Consider the following 20,627-nt stretch of genomic DNA (forward strand, 5'->3'; position numbering starts at 1 on the left):
AGCAATGAATAATTCAGAATATTAGAGTAGAGAATTAATCCAAGGCTGTAACAAAGCTGTGAAGGTAGCTGTGACAGTCCACAGCCAACTAAATTACAAAGACTTCTTGCCAAGGTGAACGCCTTCAGCACACATATGTATGCCGACTGTTTTATGTGTTTTTCCGAAACCTCAGTGCGACTGCTACACAATGCTGCATTGTTCCGTGTACTATCAACTTCTACTACTATGGGTAATTCTGAAAATTAGAGATCGTTCTTGAAATGCTTAGTCAGGTCCCCAACACACGTCTGCTTCATGTTGTCATGACTAGGTGCTACAACCAGCATTTCTGGATTTAATTCTGAGCTAATGTGTCATTTGTTTAGTCTTCAGAAATGTCTCAGTCTGAGCAAAAGGATGAATTTCGTCCAGTGGCCCTGGGGTCGCAAGATCTTCCTACATCTACAGTCAACCAGGATGCCAGGAGTAAACTACCTCAAGAGGAGAAGAACAAGCCACAGGATTTAGAAACTCGGTCCAACCATCAGTACATCATGAGAAAGTTCTTTGGTGCCAGGGTAAAATAAAAATGTAGTTTATATAGAGTGTATGGCTAAAAAAAAAAAAAAAATGTATGTTCGCTCTGTGATGCGCTTCTCGCAACATATTGAAGATCTCTGCACTTCCCAGACGTTCCCCCACCACATCACAGTGAGTGCTTAAATAACATATTAATTAAAGAAGATCAAAAAGATGCACAGAGCACTGGTCCACCATTAGCCTGAGTAGTCCACTGTAGCCAACCAGAACCCTCCTACATGCTGTCACCTCCAGCACCTCTTATGCTTTGTTGACCCAACGCAATGTCATCATTGTGTCATGGGTGTGTCGCACTGGGTCTAGTAATCAGAAGAGGCCCTGAGTTTGACGGCAGGTAGGATGAGGTTCACAGGGCTCTGGTTGGCAACCTTGGACTACTGTCAGGGTAGGCTAATATTACTACGCATACTTTAATATGATTGCAAACTCTTCATTTCCCTTAGGCCTCATTCAGACACCCGTGTTGCAAAAAAATGAGTGTCATCAGTGTTTTGGATCCAAGTTTCATCAGTATTTGTTCAGTGTTAGTTTTTACCATCCATGTTTCACCAGTGATTTTCACACATGGATAAACAAATTATAAAACTTCTCCTATCCTTTGCAGTGTAAAGCACGGACAGCACACAAGCCTGTACACTGATGCCATCTATGCTCTCTGTGTCTTTTATGCACCCATAGACTTGTCTTGGTACTTTTCATCCGTGATGTTGGTAAAAAGCAGACATGTTTCTGTAATTTTTGCATAAATACAAGGTCCGCCAAAAAAACACACGTTTGAACAATCCCATAGAATATAATGGGTGTGTGTTCTATCCATTAAAACCTCTGATAAAACACACATGTGAAAAACAGATGTCTGAATAAGGCGTAAAACTTCCCGTCCGCAGACCCTTGTACAGGTACATCTGGACCTGGATGAGAAAATCTAATATATAAAGCTCAAAGTGTGTATGTATGTGTGTGTGTGTGTGTGTGTGTATGTCCGGGATAGGCATCCGCACCGTCGCAGCTACAGCCACAAAATTTGGCACAGTCACACGTCTGGACCCCGAGAGCGTCCTAAGCTATGTTGTGAGGCGAAATTTTAACCCTGCACGTTCCAATTCACCAAACAATTTTGCCCCTATCTACATACTGGGGGGAAAAGTGTGTGCGTGTCAAGCCCCGCCCCTCATTATGATGTCATAATGCCCCTATTTGCATACTGGGGAAGCAGTGTGTGCGTGTCAAGCCCCGCCCCTCATTATGATGTCACAATGGTTGCCATGGCGACGCTGATGTCATCAAAGGTTGCAAGCCCCGCCGCCGCTCATTATGAGGTCATAATGGTTGACTATGGATTGGAGGATGTGTGTGAGTATATGGGCACCGGACTATGGGATGGAGGATATGTATGATGGGTATATGGGCACGGGACTATGGGATGGAGGATGTGTGATGGGTATATTTTTGCACTGGACTATGGGATGGAGGATATGTATGACAGGTATATGGGCACGGGACTATGGGATGGCGGATATGTATATGGGCACTGGACTATGGGATGGAGGATGTGTGATGGGTATATGGGCATTGTATATGGTCATGGGACTATGGGATGGAGGATGTGTGATGGGTATATGGTCACTGGACTATAGGATGGAGGATATGTATGACGGGTATATGGGCACGGGACTATGGGATGGCGGATATGTATGATGGGTATATGGGCACAGGACTATGGGATGGAGGCTATGTATGATGGGTATATGGGCATGGGACTATGGGATGGAGGATATGTATGATGGGTATATAGGCACGGGACTATGGGATGGAGGATATGTATGATGGGTATATGGGCATGGGACTATGAGATGAAGAATATGTATGATGGGTATATGGGCATGGGACTATGGGATGGAGGATATGTATGATGGGTATATGGGCATGGGACTATGGGATGAAGAATATGTATGATGGGTATATGGGCATGGGACTATGGGATGGAGGATATGTATGATGGGTATATGGGCATGGGCCTATTGGATGGAGGATATGTATGATGGGTATATGGGCATGGGACTATGGGATGGAGGATATGTATGACGGTATATGGGCATGGGGCTATGGGATGGAGGATGTGTGATGGGTATATGGGCACTCGACTATGGGATAGAGGATATGTATGATGGGTATATGGGCACGGGCCTATGGGATCGTGGATATGTATGATGGGTATATGGGCATGGGATTATGGGATGGAGAATATGTGTGATGGGTATATGGGCATGGGACTATGGGATGGAGGATGTGTGATGGATATATGGGCACTCGACTATGGGATGGCGGATATGTATGATGGGCACGGGCTTATGGGATCGTGGATATGTATGATGGGTATATGGGCACAGGACTATGGGATGGAGGATAATTATAATTTTCTATAACTAACCACAGTTAGTCACTATGCCCGGGCAGCGCCGGGCTCTTCAGCCAGTAGTACATGTACATGAAAACCTTGAAATTCTTGGGAGGAAGTAAAGCCCACGAAGAAAGGATCAAGTGATCTTTAACACCTTAAAGCCCTCCATTTTACTTATTTGTATAGGATATGCCACATACGTAAGTGTGTGGATATGTAGACTACGTCTAGATACAGGAAAGATGTATATCTTTGTACCGTGTTAGCCAGTAGATTGAAAAATATTCAGAATTGAGAGTCCTCAGTGGTTGATACCTTTTAATGGCTAACTGAAAAGATGGTAACACATTGCAAGCTTTCGAGACTACTCAGGTCTCTTCATCAGGCATAGACTAATACAAAATCTGAAGATTCACATGTTTATGCACAATACAGCACAGAAAAAATGCAATAGATGAGACAAGTGACGTGAAGCAGAAATGATTATGGGAGAGGGAGAAACATAAATATTGGCCCAGTTCATAGATAAGGAGTCCGGATGTTTTATTGTCCTCTGATTGGGGTCTCCTAATGTGTTGTGATGCCCCCACAGGGTCTTAGGAGCAAATTCCTTAATTGATGTAAAAAGACATAAATGCATGCGACACATTCATTCCAGCGTTTATACTCACAGACTCTTCTTTCTCTCTGAGATGTGAAGTTACCTTTCAATACCAGTAATTTCATGTCAATGGTGTTGTGGTCCATCATACAAAAATGTTTTGCCACAGGTAGATCCATTCTTTTTTCTCTTATTGTGTGGTGATGAACATTCATCCTTGTTCTAAGCTTTTGCCCTGTCTCCCCCACATACAGACCCCCAGTTGGACATTTAGTACCAATAATTAAGTACACCACATTAGATGTAATCCAGCTGAAAGTATCTGGGATCTTGTAGTCCTGATGTGAATTGGGGATCTTTATCGTGTCCGTGGTCATTATAAATGGACAGGTTTTACATTTTTTCTGGTTGCAAGGAAAGGTTCCTGCAGCTGATTGAGAGGACAGGGAGCTTCTGACAATGATGCTTCTTAGATTTGGGGGCTGCCAAAAGCACAGTAGTGGGGGGGTCTGGAAAAATGGATTGTAATCGGGCATCTTTTTGTAGTAAAGGTTGTAATTTCCGTGCAGCTCCCCTTAGCACTTCCAGATTTGGGTTGTAGGTGACTACTAGAGGCACCCGGTTATTTTCTTCTTTAGCTTTGTAATGTAGCAGGTGATTCCGATTTTAATCATCTGGACTGAGTCTGAGCAACAGCTAAAGACGTTCCACGAACAGTTTAATCAATTGCATCCCACCATCAATTTAACACTCAACTACTCCAGCACTGAGATTAACTTTTTGGACACCATCATTAAGCTAAAGAGCAATGAAATAGAGACATCCCTGTATCAGAAGCCAATCGACCGTCCAACATACCTTAAATGGGACAGTTTCCATCCAAAACACATAAAGAACTCTATTATCTACAGCCAAGCCATCAGATACAATCGTATATGTTCCAACCCCATGGATAGAGACAAACACCTTGGTCGCCTCAAAAAGACCTTTTGAATCAGGGCTACCAAATTACAAGAGCCACCAGAATGTCTAGGAATCACCTGCTACATTACAAAGCTAAAGAAGAAAATAACCGGGTGCCTCCTCTAGTAGTCACCTATAACCCAAATATGGAAGTGCTAAGGGGAGCTACACGGAAATTACAACCTTTACTACAAAAAGATGCCCGATTACAATCCATTTTTCCAGACCCCCCCCCCCACTACTGTGCTTTAGGCAGCCCCCAAATCTAAGAAGCATCATTGTCAGAAGCTCCCTGTCCTCTCAAACAGCTGCAGCAACCTTTCCTTGCAACCAGAAAAAATATAAAACCTGTCCATTTATAATGACCACGGACACAATAAAGATCCCCAATTCACATCAGGACTACAAGATCCCAGATACTTTCAGCTGGATTACATCTAATGTGGTGTACTTAATTATTTGTACTAAATGTCCAACTGGAGGTCTGTATGTGGGGGAGACAGAGCAAAAGCTTAGAACAAGGATGAATGGTCATCGTCACACAATAAGAGAAAAAAGAATGGATCTACTTGTGGCAAAACATTTTTGCATGATGGACCACAACACCATGGATATGAAATTACTGGTATTGAAAGGTATCTTCACATCTCAGAGAGAGAGAGAAGAGTCTGTGAGTATAAATTTATGATGACCTTTGACACTCTCAATGCTGGAATGAATGTGTCGCATGGATTTATGTCTTTTTACATCAATTAAGGAATTTGCTCCTAAGACCCTGTGGGGGCATCACAACACATTAGGAGACCACAATCAGAGGACAATAAAACATCCGGACTCCTTATCTATGAACTGGTCCAATATTTATGTTTCTCCCTCTCCCATAATCATTTCTGCTTCACATCACTTGTCTCATCTATTGCATTTTTTCTGTGCTGTATTGTGCATAAACATGTGACTCTTCAGATTTTGTATTAGTCTATGCCTGATGAAGAGACCTGAGTAGTCTCGAAAGCTTGCAATGTGTTACCATCTTTTCAGTTAGCCATTAAAAGGTATCAACCACTGAGGACTCTCAATTCTGAATATTTTTCTAGACTACGTCTAGTGATTTGTATATGTAACTAGCTGAAGAGCCCGGCGCTGCCCGGGCATAGTAACTAACTGTGGTTAGTTATAGAAAATTATAATTATCCTCCATCCCATAGTCCTGTGCCCATATACCCATCATACATTTCCACGATCCCATAGGCCCGTGCCCATATACCCATCATACATATCCGCCATCCCATAGTCGAGTGCCCATATATCCATCACACATCCTCCATCCCATAGTCCCATGCCCATATACCCATCACACATATTCTCCATCCCATAATCCCATGCCCATATACCCATCATACATATCCACGATCCCATAGGCCCGTGCCCATATACCCATCATACATATCCTCTATCCCATAGTCGAGTGCCCATATACCCATCACACATACTCCATCCCATAGCCCCATGCCCATATACCGTCATACATATCCTCCATCCCATAGTCCCATGCCCATATACCCATCATACATATCCTCCATCCAATAGGCCCATGCCCATATACCCATCATACATATCCTCCATTCCATAGTCCCATGCCCATATACCCATCATACATATTCTTCATCCCATAGTCCCATGACCATATACCCATCATACATATCCTCCATCCCATAGTCCCATGCCCATATACCCATCATACATATTCTTCATCTCATAGTCCCATGCCCATATACCCATCATACATATCCTCCATCCCATAGTCCCGTGCCTATATACCCATCATACATATCCTCCATCCCATAGTCCCATGCCCATATACCCATCATACATAGCCTCCATCCCATAGTCCTGTGCCCATATACCCATCATACATATCCGCCATCCCATAGTCCCGTGCCCATATACCCGTCATACATATCCTCCATCCTATAGTCCAGTGACCATATACCCATCACACATCCTCCATCCCATAGTCCCATGACCATATACATATCCGCCATCCCATAGTCCCGTGCCCATATACCCATCAAACATATCCTCCATCCCATAGTCCAATGCCCATATACCCATCACACATCCTCCATCCCATAGTCCCGTGCCCATATACATATCCGCCATCCCATAGTCCCGTGCCCATATACCTGTCATACATATCCTCCATCCCATAGTCCAGTGCAAAAATATACCCATCACACATCCTCCATCCCATAGTCCCGTTCCCATATACCCATCATACATATCCTCCATCCCATAGTCCGGTGCCCATATACTCACACACATCCTCCAATCCATAGTCAACCATTATGACATCATAATGAGCGGCGGCGGGGCTTGCAACCTTTGATGACATCAGCGTCGCCATGGCAACCATTGTGACATCATAATGAGGGGTGGGGCTTGACACGCACACACTGCTTCCCCAGTATGCAAATAGGGGCATTATGACATCATAATGAGGGGCGGGGCTTGACGCGCACACACTTTTCCCCCCAGTATGTAGATAGGGGCAAAATTGTTTGGTGAATTGGAACGTGCGGGGTTAAAATTTCGCCTCACAACATAGCTTAGGACGCTCTCGGGGTCCAGACGTGTGACTGTGCCAAATTTTGTGGCTGTAGCTGCGACGGTGCGGATGCCTATCCCGGACATACACACATACACACACACACGCACACATACATACATACACACATACATACACACTTTTAGCTTTATATATTAGATGTAATTGTTTTTGACTGGACCCCTGAGTCCAAATTTCAGAAAAAGGTCTGGAGCTTGTTATGATGGCAGTATAGTAATGTTCAACCTTTTGTATATGTGCTGAAACAACTTTCATCTTGCCAGTTACTGTATGCAAATGACCCTTGACTATTCAGGCGTGGTAACTCTTCCCACAGACTAGTCTGGCCTGTAGTGATGCACCCCCGGGCGTGGTTGATGTCCTTCCCTGCTGTCCAAGTCATTCCAGCACCCTGAGTAGTAGGTAGTGATCCAGAAAGTCGCTTCGATTTTGAGGAAGGAGATCTCAGATAGGATGTTTAGCAAAGGATCGTCATGGAGTGGTGGATTCCAGCAGATTTGGAATAAAGGCTTTATTGATATAAAAGTAGCAGTATACTCGATGTACAAAGTGCCACAATCACATGATACCTGACCAAGGCAAAACACATTGTTTTTATATATTTCTATCCTTTTTTTACCATTTATGTTAAGTGGGCCCGTACTGCAAGCCACAGGCTGTAAAAGGGAGGGCCTCTTGACCAGGAGGTATGCCAGGACCTAATAGGGGTGGGACAAAGCAAGGATAAACTAAAACTGAGTTTTAGGAGGGGGGGAGGGGGATGTGATCGAAAATAGTGGATGGGAGGGGTTTAAGGTTCAAATTATAGTGGGGTATTAGTGAAAGGGGGCATGAATGGGGTCATTTGATTGGCTAAGGGGGCCAGGTATAAAAGGAGGGATTGGAGGGGGCTGGGACAGTATTTTAGTACATCGGAGTTTATGGTTTTATGTAGTGTGACGTATGAGGTTTGGGGGAAAGGTTTGAGTGAGTGAATGTCATGGCAGTTGGCGGGAACGGGTCTGTGGAAAGCCAGGTGATGGTAGCAAAAGGGGTTACTTACCCTTCCCCTCTTTTGCAAGGGGTCCCTACTGGGCTGAGGTCTCAGCAGGACAATTTAATTGGTGGCGCCATTCAGTAGCGTCCTCGAACTGGTGTGGTGCGGTTGAGGGCATAAGCATGAGGGTTCTTGAACTGGTTTGGTGTGGTTGAGGGCCTAAGGTGCAGCTGATGGCGCAATAAAAGTTTGGTACACGGCTTTCACAGATCCCGTTTCTTATTTGTCACTATATTGTTATGTTCAATTCTTGTAATGTAAATATATTAATAAACATGGCTGCTGCGGTCTATTTTTATCCAAAAGGTTTGTTTATTTGTGGTTATTATAGGTGTAAGGGTTACGTAATATGGAGGTTGAAATAGGGGGCAGCACGCCCGTGAAGGAATCCTCTTTACCACAAGCGACATCTAGTGTTGTTCCTATTCGCACAACTGATCCAGGCTAGTAAAACGCTGGCTAATTAATTACCCTTGGTATAAATGTCACATTTACCACTCTTAGATAGCGCTCCTCTTTTTTCCCCTCCACTCTCCCTTTTCCAGGTTCTAAATATTTGTTCCAGCACGTTGCAATTCTTGTGTATGTAAGCGGTATCCTCATTTTCGTTTTCTTGGCATGCACACCTTACTAATGAAGCCCGGATAGTACACCCGGCTTTACGGCTCATTCTCAGGAAGGATGCTCGCCGAGGCTGTCCTACCGATGTGCAAGATTCACAATCGTCCTGGAATGACTTGGACTGCAGGTGGTGCGGGATTACAGGAGCTGAGTCCAGACTAGTCTGGGGGCAGCAAGGTCCTGCCGCTCTAGGGTTATCTGCACATGTCCTATAGCTAGATAAAACTTGTTTTGGCACCCACATAAAAATGTAAGTCAGGGACAGCAAGGAAACTTTTAGATTACGGAAAAACTACTCTAAAGTGTTACTATGGTGGACAGTGAAGACTGGGAAACCTAACAGATTCCCTTTAACAAACCCACCTAAATGACTTAATCTCCGATATGATGAACTTTGCTGCATTGTTCTATGCCACCATTAAGGATATACAGTAGATCCTACTTTATTGCACAACCCAAAGAACTTTTCATTCTTCATATGTATCCACACAAAATACAATGGATGCCAGTGTTAGTGCTGAATCGTGACAGTAAGTCACAAGATATTTCCCAAAACCAACCACATTCCAGATTTTCTCGCATTTTGTAAAAGAAACACAGATGATATTATAAAATACTTATGACTGAGTATACATAATGCATAACATGGATTTCCGAGATGAGACTGTTCGGAGCAGCTGCTCACCGTTCTCCATATGTGCATATACAAGTATTATTACATAGGGTAAGTCCTCATTCATCTGTTCCATGCTGAATATTTAGCATCATGTTATGCCTGCAGGGAAAAAAAAGAAAAAGAAAATTTTTAGGCTTGTTTCAAAACCATATTATAATCTAATCCATGAGCTAACTAGGGGAAATCTAGTTTATTGCTCATTGTATAAATGTTCCCTGTCTTTCTTTCTTAGCCAGGAGCCTTTGATCAAGCCGTTGAGGATCTGACAAGCCAGCTGTTATCGAAGGAGAAGGAAATGGTTAATAGTGCTTGGCTGCTAACAGAGTGAGTATGGTATCCTGCCATTGCTTATGTCACTAGTTGTGCGCAAGCGTATGAATGCCAAACCCGCCGGTATCAGCAGGATCCGCCCACAGTCTAAGGCTATGTTCACACATTGCGTTTTTGCTCGTTTTTAATGTAAATTAAAAGTTGCGTTTTTGCAATTTTTTTTTCACCCATAGAAAATCATTCCCCAACCCGACATGAAATGACACAAGGTTTACATACAGTTAACCATTTCATTTCTTTTTTTTTATATATGTCTATCACTAGTAATTAGATGAGGGTTTGTGTGGAAAATTTTGGAGTTGTAGGTGTTAATTTAAGGGGTTAATTCGTTGTAAAAAATTGCGGGGACTCCCGCTCACGTCACTGAGGCTGCATGGAGTCCCCGCAATTTTACAACGAATTAACCCTTTAAATAAACACCTACAACTCCAAAATTTTCCACACAAACCCTCATCTAATTACTAGTGATAGACATATAAAAAAATGAAATGAAATGGTTAACTGTATGTAAACCATGTGTCATTTCATGTTGGGTTGGGGAATGATTTTACAAAAGCCGGCAAATGTTTCAGCGGCCATTCTGCTATGAAGAACTGTATGAATTATAAATATATATATATATATATATATATATATATATATGTGTGTCTCTATGACATATGTGTATATATATATATATATATATATATATATATATGTGTCTATATCTATTCTTTCCTTTGTGTTTTGAAAACCTGTCATTGGGCTCCATCCATTATATGTCCATTTTGCAAGGCAGACGGATGTCAAATGGATGCTTAGATGCGATTAAAATCGGATCATCACAGGAAATTCGGATGACAGATGGATCCCTGGTCAAGAAACCTTTGTGCGGACCGATTTTTTTTATCGTTGTGTGTGACTCCAGCCTTAGTGGAAAAATCCAGCTAAAATGCTGCTTTCAGATTTTGCAGCATTTTTGGTAAAGGAAACGCAGGTACAGCAGGATGTGAATACCATTTATTTTTGAGATTTTATTTCTCCTGACTCATGGTATAGTTTAATTAAATTATAGATAATTAAATTATTGATGTGTGTTAAGGCCCCGTAACCGCGATCTGCCGGTTATCGCTGATCGTGCAGCATCGGCCAGGGCCGTTTTTCGATCGCTGGTCTCCCGCTGGCCAGAGCGCATCGCTGCGTGTGGCAGCTAGAGATCAGCGACGCTGGACGCTGGTTTCTAATGTAAACATCGGGTATCCAGGAGCCACGGCTCCTGGATACCCCCTGTTTACTTTGGAAACCGGCGTACACGCTGGTTTCCAAGGTAAACAGCGGGTATCCAGGAATCACGTGGCTCTTAGATACCCGATGTTTACCTTGGAAACCAGCGTGTATTCCGGTTTCCAAGGTAAACAGCGGGTATCCAGGATACCCAACGTTTACATTAGAAACCAGCGTCGCTGGTCCTGATCGCTGGGGCTGTCTAACGATGTCCCAGCGATCCCATCATGTCGGATCGTTGGTGAGATCACTGCGACATCGTTATGGCTTTAAAGCCCTTCCAGTGTGTTAAGTAACAATGCCAGGCCAGGTCAGCTTTCCCCTGCTGTTTTTACCTTTGCAAGTGCGTATATTTTCATGAACTCATATACGGTAATCTTATTTCATGACTGCACTTCATACTTGAATCCAGATTTTTTTGTTCAGAATAGTCAGTACTTTTCAGACATGAAAAAAAAAAATTTCACTAAATAATTAGATCAAATTGCCTTTTTTCCCCAAAAATGTTTAATGGTTTCACATAAGTCTTGCATTGGTGGCCTAACACCTTGTATTGTTTATGCTTGGAACGTGGAAGCAAAACTGAAGGTTGGGATCTGAAAAATGCAGCAAAAAAAAAAATAAAAAAATCACAGCAAAACCTGTCATTTGTTTGTAGCTTTTTAGGGTAAGTTCACACTAGGTGTTTTTACAGTGGTTTTTTTCTCCAGCAAATCCTAATCACTTTGCAGAAAAAAAGCGTTTTCCTTGTTTTTTTCTTGCATTTTTGATGTGTCTTTTGCTGCAGTTTTGGCATGCTGATAAAGTTTAGTGTTGAAAAAAAAGTCCTATTCCATAGAATCAGATTTTGTCACAAAAAACGCAGCACATGATACCTGCGTTTTTGGTGTGTTTTTTTTCAGCGTTTTTTTTCACCACCCATTCAAGTGAACGGGTGAAAAATGCTGAAAAAACGCTGAAAGAAGTGACCTGCTTCATTGTGCAAAAAACATGCAAAGCACAAAATCCTGATGACAAAAAAACCAAGCTGTGTGCATGAGATTTCTGAAATCTCATAGGCTTTGCTGGTACCGTAAAGCGCAGCGGAAAATTTGCATAAAAAACGCCTAGTGTGAACTTAGCCTAACTGCGAAGCGGTGAGGTTTTGGCTGCACAACAAAATTGCAGTAAAAAAAGCAACGAGTGAACGTAGCCTAATGTTCTCGGAGGCCACCCGACTCTCCCTAGAGAAGGATCCGGATGTTGAACTTCAGTGGCGGATCCATTTGTTCTCAGCCGAGAACTGCTGTATGGGGGAGTCGGCGGAGATGGGAGTTGACTGGATGTGTAGGGGGCCTTTAATTGTCTTGAAGGCCTTTGCTCTTGTTTTTGTTTGTTACTGAGAATCTATTTGCTGTAAATGGTCGGGCACAATGAGAATTCTGTGCCAGCTCTGCACTGGCACTGATACCTAGTAGGTTGCTGTTGAAGAAACAGAAGAACAAAAACATTGAACCGCCATAGCTGACACCTCAGTATAGAATGGAGATATGGCTTGTCATTAAAGCAGGGAACAGATTGTTGTAGGATACACTGAGCACAACGTGCCCATGGTGGAAGCAGTGGAACAGTACTATATTTCATCTTATCATCTTAGATTGGCTGCTATTATCTAGGCGTATATAGCACCTTTATGATAGCTACACATCACTTTGCCCATGTAAATGCGTTAGTGCATGTAACTCAGACCATTATTTCTTCTAAATGACAGCCAAATAGTCTAAGTGCAATAAGAAACACACGGTTGGTTATAAGACTACACCCAATTTGGGACCCCCTTTATGATCCAGTACTCACAGCAGCTCTAGCAGGCTTCTTGTGTCGATGCATTACGTAGATAGCCATAAAAAATAGTGTCGTAGGATGTTAGTCAGAAAAGCCTACGGGTTGTTAAATACTTTGCTCCAAAAAAAAAGACAAAAGTAGACATTCCATCATTAGGCAAGTTTGCAAATGAATGACTGAGACACTATCAGGCCATTGCTGTGCTTAATGCCCCCACATACCCAAAAATCAACCAGACACACCAATTTTGGCATGACCGGCTGATCAGCTGTACATGAAGGCCCTCCTGTTATGGAGGATCAGACACTTGGAATTCAAAACACATGTATATGAGTTTTCTGCAGTCAATCACTGGTTGCAGCGTTGATCTGCTACATCAAGTGATAGGTTGAAGTGGTCACTTGTCCATGGGGGGACATCTTCACTGCAGCAGAAAGTACAGAGGCTGTTGGGAAACCAGAAAGCTTCTGAGTAGGTGTAGGGGAAGTATGGCTTCTTTCATTACTTTCATCCATTCTGAGCTGTTAAAGTGACCTTGGCTAGATAGCCTCTTTTAACATTGTGCTGGTCTTTTATTGTGCTCTTAAAGCTTGAGAATATGATTTTTATGGTTAGCCAATAAAGGTGTGACTCATGTATTACTTTTGTGGTTTTTGACATAAAGATATTTAAAGTAATATCTCATGGATAACATTTAATATGAAAGGTGGCCTGTAATAGCGGTGGCCGCTGCAGGGGAAATTTTTAAGCAGCTGATTGCTTGTATGGAGATTGGCCAGTAACTTGGGAAAATCAGATAATTGCAACATTAAAAGGAACCATTGCTTCCCCAGGCCTCCCAAACCTCCACCATATATGTATTGATCACTTTATATACTTCCTAATAAGCCATTTTTAGTCCCTTATAGATTTTTGAATATGTGTAAAATCAGTTTTATAATTGAGCTTGCAAAATTCTAATTAGTTAGGAACTAGTCATAGGGTCATTGTTTTCCCCAGACTGATAGTCCCACTACTCATATTATTATGTCCCTGTGAGTTTGAGGGACCTCATTTGCAAGCGCAGCGTAAGGGCCCAGTCACACATAGCGATCTCGCTAGCGAGATCGCTGCTGAGTCACAAGTTTTGTGACACAACAGCGAACTCGCCAGCGAGATCGCTGTGTGACAGCGATCAGCGACCGGCCCCCCTACCGGTATCGCTGATCGCTGTAGGAAAGCCCAGGACTTTTCTTTGGTCGCTGGTCTCCCGCTGGCCAGCACGCATCGCTGCGTGTGACAGACGGGAGACCAGCGATCAGCTGGTAACTAACGTACACATCGGATATCCAAGGGACGTGCGTCCCTTAGAAACCCGATGTGTTCGTTAGTTACCAGCGCGCTGATGCAGGGAGCTGGTAACTAACGTACACATCCCTTGGATACCCGATGTGTACATTAGTTACCAGCTCCCTGCATCAGCGCGCTGGTAACTAACGAACACAGCGACGCCACGCGCTCGGCGTCGCTGAGCTGATCGCTGGTGAAGCTGTCTGTTTGACAACTCACCTGCGATCACATAGCAACTTACCAGCGATCCTGACACGCTGATATCATTAATGATAAACAACTTGGCACTCAAAATCGTGAAAAAAGTTGATCCATTTTTATTGGCATCCAGATAACATTAAACGTTTTCGGTCGCAACATAGGACCTTCATCAGAGATTGTATTGAGATCTGAATGTTGTAGGTAAGTAGCGCTATAGTATAGCGATTTATCGCTGTTGAATTGCGCTGTGGAGCGGCCTCGTCCGGCGTGCGATATGTCTCGCTGTAAGCAGAGGACGCTACTTACCTACAACATTCAGATCTCAATACAATCTCTGATGAAGGTCTTATGTTGTGACCGAAAACGTTTAGAGTAATGTTATCTGGATGCCAATAAAAATGGATCAACTTTTTTCACGATTTTGAGTGCCAAGTTGTTTATCATTTATAATATGGGCTGGAGACCCTACTTGTGCACCTTCTAAAGAAACTATTTATCTCTGAGTGCCTTGTTGTTTCCTACTACGTTGATATCGTAGTCGGGATCGCTGGTGAGTCGTTATGTGTGACGGGGCCCTAACTACCGACTCTTGGAAAATCTCTGCTTCACTGGCAATGTGTCCTGAATCTCAGTGTACATGCCCCGGCTTCATCGGAGCACTGCTTGTGCCCAGGAAGGCACCAGAGACAAAGGAGACAGTCATCCAAGAGATTTGCAAATAGCTGGCGGTAACAACGGTCTGTGTCCTACATTAGTATAAAAATATAGGATGGCGCACTCAGCTACAGGTATGAGGTGCAGGCTGAACTGGAAATGTCCAAGTAGTACAGAAAATGAATCAGCCGCACTCAAAACGTTGCAAGGTGATTAATTTAATTATCGTGAAAAAATTACACCACTAACGAAACAATACTTGTTTGGCAAAAAGGTTAAGAAGCAAGTGACGTTTCGACCCCATCCGGGTCTTTTTCAAACATTGCTAAAAGACAAATGGAAACATAAATCAGGGTGATGAAATTCACACAATAAACTGAACAAACAGAGAATCATACCGAAATTCACAAAAAACCTACAACGGTTAATAATAAAACAACAGCATGAAAAGTATAATACAATACAGTGATAGCAAACATCATATATGTATAAGCTACTCATGATAATAGATCATAATGAGATCTAGGAGACCCTGAGGGACAGAAAAAAGAAAAGGGGGAAGGAGAGAAGAGCTTGCAGGGAAAGGGATAAGGTGGAAAAGATTTTTGGGGGCAGTTATATAGCCATGTTGAAAGAATTGTAGTAGGAGGGTGCCTCTATAAACTGAAATGACAAAAGATGAGAAACCGTAACAGACTTGTACTTAACTGTAGTCTGGGGTGATGAAATTAAGCTCCACAAGAAAGTGAAAAGGAGGCTAAGGAGGGTAAGAGGGAGGTAAGGTTAGGCAAGGTATATGGTGTGAATTGCCCTGAACTGTAGGGTAAAAAGGAGACCAACCTTAGATAAGCTGTAGGCTAGGGAAATAGCATAGAGCTCCCAGGCTTGAGGGGATTAAGACTGTGGAGAACAGAGGGGGAGAGGCAATTATGGAGGGCACAAAACGTCATTTAGGTCCTTGTGCACATCAAAGCAGGTGTCTTAAATGCTTCAATATGTGGATAAGCCTTGTTGAGGAGAGGCCAATGTCTCCTGATAATACCGTATAACTTAGGCATTAAGGGGTGATATGTGTGAACAAGTGGAATCCTGCCCACATGGTGAATAGGTGGAGGTACTGATGACGAATTGAGTGTCCTAATTTTCTCTTGTGCTAGAATGGCAGATGGATAATCCCTGTCTATGAATTTTGATGTCATTTCATCCAACTGAATGGGAAGTCGCATATTATCTGAGACTATACGAGAGATACGTTTGAACTTCGAGCGTGGCAGGCTATTTTTAGTGGATCTGGAGTGACAACTTGAGTAATGTAATAGAGTAATGTAGTCAGTGGGCTTGGTGTAGAGGTCTGTGGTTAATTTACCATGGCCATCTTTTTGGACTAACGTGTCCAAAAATGGGATCTTTGAGTCATTGTGTTCAAGTGGAAATTGTAATTCATCACCCAAGCCTCCAGTTAAGTACAGGTCCTTTACGGTTTCTCATCTTTGGTCATTACCGTTTATAGAGGCACCCTCCTACTACAATTCTTTCAACAGGGCTATATAACTGCCCCCAAAAATCTTTTCCACTTTATCCCTTCCCGTGTGAGCTCTTCTCTCCTTCCCCCTTTTTCTATTTTTTTTTTTTTCTCCTTTTATCTGTTCCTCAGGGTCTCCTTGATCTCATTATGATCTATTATCACGAGTAGCATATATATATATATATATATATATATATATATATATATATATATATATATATAATGTTTGCTATCACTGTATTGTGTTATATTTTTCATGCTGTTGTTTTATTATTAACCGTTGTAGTTTTTTTGTGAATTTCGGTATGATTCTCTGTTTGTTCAATTTATTGTGTGAGTTTCATCACCCTGATTTATGTTTCCATTTGTCTTTTAGCAATGTTTGAAAAAGACCCAGATGGGGTCGAAACGTCACTTGCTTCTTAACCTTTTTGCCAAACAAGCATTGTTTTGTTAGTGGTGTAATTTTTTCCACGATAATTAAACTAATCACCTTGCAACGTTTTGAGTGCGGCTGATTCTTTTTCTGTGTCCTACATTAGTGCAGCCTCCCTGGGCACAAGCAGTGTGTCGATGTAGCCGGATCATGCACACTCTTCAGTCTCTGCCTTCACCCTGGCAGTGTGGTGAATCCGAGTGTACACGCCCCAGCTTTGGCGCACTGTGCATTTACCCAGCCAATCGTTACTAGCGGATATTTGTAAATTTCGTGGCTTTCTCCTATGTTGCTGCTGCCTTCCAGGGCATGAGTAGTGTGTGCTAATGAAGCTATGTACTCCTTCACTACACCTTGCTAGTGAGGCAACGATTTTCAAAGAGTTGGGAGTGATGCTGCTTTTGCAAATTGGCTCACTCACACCCCCAGGAGCATGAAACATGATTAATGGGATGACTATCCTGGGACAAACAGTGCCCACGCCCAGTTATAACATTGCTTTTGGTATAGTCAAAGATCTGTAAGGAACAAAAAGGAGCTGGTTAGAAAGTATGTAAAGGGATTAATACATACATGATGTTGATTTGGGGTGCTGGGGAAGCTGATAGGTTCCATTTAACATCTTTTTAACACCGGTTATCTTTATGAAAAAACTTCCTTAATTTTGTGCAAAAGCTTTAATCTAAGGCCGGGATCACACATGCGAGAAACACGGCCAAGTCTCGCATGTTAATACCAGGCACTGAGCGTGTGGCTCCATGTATTGCTATGCGGCTGCACGCTCCACTTCCGAATGCCGACGGCAGTGCCGAGTATTAACATGCGAGAGTGGGCCGTGTTTCCCGCATGTGTGATCCTGGCCTAAGGCTAGCAATGCTATGTATACTGGACATTTACATTCCCTCTCACTAATTTGTCTTTGTGCTAGGTACACTGATCGTAGCCCTGTGCTTATTTTTCTGCAATCAGTGTGGGTATTCTGGCTAAACGCAAATGTGTCAGTGTTGTGAAACAGGTGTATAATACATTCATGAAATGCGTGCGCCTCAAAACTTTGATTGAAAGAAATGGGTAAAAAGCACCCTACCAGTGGCTGCAGTGCTCAGGCTGGCTACCTTTAAAAAAAGTCATTCAATCTCAGGATCATCTGACTATTTAAGGGGAATATGATAGCACTATAAAAATGTCCAAACAAGCACAGGCACTCATTTCTCCCTTGCTTTGGAGGAGCAGTTTCTCATCTACTGGTTTTCCATTTATGTCCTCTGTCTCCTGTAAAGCCAGATCTGTCAAGCAAGGAAGAGAAGGGCAGAGATAGATGGATAACAAGTAGCTTGGAAAGTGTCCTGAGCATCTCTGTCATACCCAGGGTGCACCGTGCGCTTGGGCTTGGTTTGTGCTGATAGACTCCCTTTAATGTGGTTGGGGGAAGATTGCAGTTATTTGCTACACTTTTTTTATCACAAGTCTGTTTGTAGCACATGACTTCTAAGACACCATGCACAGTAATATTATATAACATATGGGTGCGTGCTTCTTGTGTCCGAGGCGCCCTACAAGAATGGTGACAGGGCTACAGCCTAATAATAGTTTATGTGGATATATTAATCTATCATACTCGTGGCACAAATTGGAATACTTGTGAAAGAATACTTGATTTTGTAAATTCAGTCTCTCTCAATGGGACTACAAAGTGTGCCAACTGTATAGTTTCTACAAAATAAGATTATTGTACATTACAATGTTAAAATGAATCTGTCAGCAGGATTTCACCCCCCCCTAACTATTTATATGTGCATGTCGCTCTTTCAAAAACAAGTCCAGTAATACCTTTACATGACCAGCCTGCTCTCCATTACTGAAAATGTAACATTTGCATTGATATGCAAATGAGGTTTAAGAGTTATTATAGATCTAAAGCCTCTGTCGCTCCAGCTCTATTCCTTGCCAAGCACAACCTCCAACTGTTTGACTACTCCTTTGCCTGAAGTCACATAGTATAGAGGCTGCCAGTCATGCAGAAAGAGGTGGTGCGGGACTAGGCATAGAGCTGGAGTGACAGAGGCATCAGATCTAGGAATGGCTCTTCAGCCTCATTTACATATCAATTGAAACACTGATTTCTCAGCAACAAAGGAACAGACTGGCCATGTAAAGATATTGCAGGATTTTTCTTTGAAAAAGCTACATGTGCATATGAATAGGTTAGGAGGTGAAATCCTGCTGACATGTTCCCTTTAATCATTAACAGCGCACAGATTTCACACTGATGCCATCCTTGTGCAGCCAGTGATTTTCACCAACAGACTTGTATGGGTCATTTTGAGCTCTACCTTATCTCCATGATTTTTTCAAGTGAAGGTGTTTTTCACATAATCACAATGTATCACATATCCCTTTAACTGTACCCTTTATGGAGTATTTGCAGTTTCTTCATCAGCTCCCCTGGAATAATTGGTATTAATGTGCACCTTTGATCTGACACTAGAGAACTGCTTCTACCAAGAAAAAACTGTTATTAATTGGTAAGCTGGCATCAGAAAAGAAACCCCACCAGCCTGCATTTGGCAGCTGAATACAAGGACTTGATGGGATCTTATGTCATTTTAGCTTGAGTTTGTGTTTCATTGAAGTCTGTCCATACCAGGAAAATAAATAGAAGAATAGGCCGGATAGGCTACCACTCCATTATTAGGCCGGTTCTTTTATCACAGACATATGCATTGCCATCACAACTAGGGGAGGGAGATCAATGCGATTATACCATGTTTATGTTCCAATGTGCACGCTTCATAACCGGTGCATCACTACTAGTTGATAAATGGGCCCCATACTTGTTACATGTCATCACACAAAGGGTCTATCCACTTTAGTATAGTGAGCAGGGTCTACATAATGCAAGAGTGACTAATACCGGTCAGACACATAAAATAAATGTTGGCTGAAATAACAAATCAATCAGACTTATAATGGATTGCCAAATTGTGGCCAACTCTAGTTCTTAACTGCTTCATGACCATGCCATTTTCCATTTTTGCACTTTCGCTTTTTCCTCCCCTTCTTCCAAGAGCCATCGCTTTTTTATATTTCCAACCTCATAGCCATATGAGGACTTGTTTTTTTGCAGGACGATTTGTACTTTACAGTGTATCACATGTGATGGGATTAGCTACAGGTCTCAGTGGAGTGTATCACACAAGATGGCATTAAATACATGGACTTGCATCACACAGGATGGGATTAGGTACAGGGTCCAGTGGAGTGTATCACACGTGTTGGGATTAGTTATGGGATCAGCAGAGTGTATCAAACAGGATAGGATTAGATACTCGGACTGTATGTGGACATGCATCACACATGAATGGATTAGGTACAGGGCCCAGAGGAGTGTATCACACATGTTGGGATTAGGTATGGGCTCAGCGGAGTGTGTCACATGATTGGATTAGATACAGAGATCAGCAGTGTATTGCACAGGATGGGTTTAGATGAGCCTCTCTGCGGCCTGTATCATATACCATGGCAATAGATATTTTCTGCGGGCTGTATCACACATGAT

At 42.6% G+C, this 20,627-nt stretch overlaps 1 protein-coding gene across 1 annotated transcript in view; it reads left to right on the plus strand.

Annotated features, from left to right (window-relative positions):
* The window catches only part of TPRG1 (tumor protein p63 regulated 1), a 140,563-nt gene that overhangs the window by 31,217 nt on the left and 88,719 nt on the right, over positions 1 to 20,627 (plus strand). The window contains exons 2-3 of the mRNA XM_073589412.1: positions 369 to 560; positions 9,739 to 9,830. Coding sequence (XP_073445513.1) covers positions 378 to 560; positions 9,739 to 9,830 — 275 coding nt within the window. The 5' untranslated portion in view covers positions 369 to 377. The remainder of the gene's footprint in view (positions 1 to 368; positions 561 to 9,738; positions 9,831 to 20,627) is intronic.

This window comes from Dendrobates tinctorius, unplaced genomic scaffold (assembly GCF_039654945.1).
Source record: "Dendrobates tinctorius isolate UK_male_01 unplaced genomic scaffold, ASM3965494v1 ptg000107l, whole genome shotgun sequence".
Taxonomy (NCBI): domain Eukaryota; kingdom Metazoa; phylum Chordata; class Amphibia; order Anura; family Dendrobatidae; genus Dendrobates; species Dendrobates tinctorius.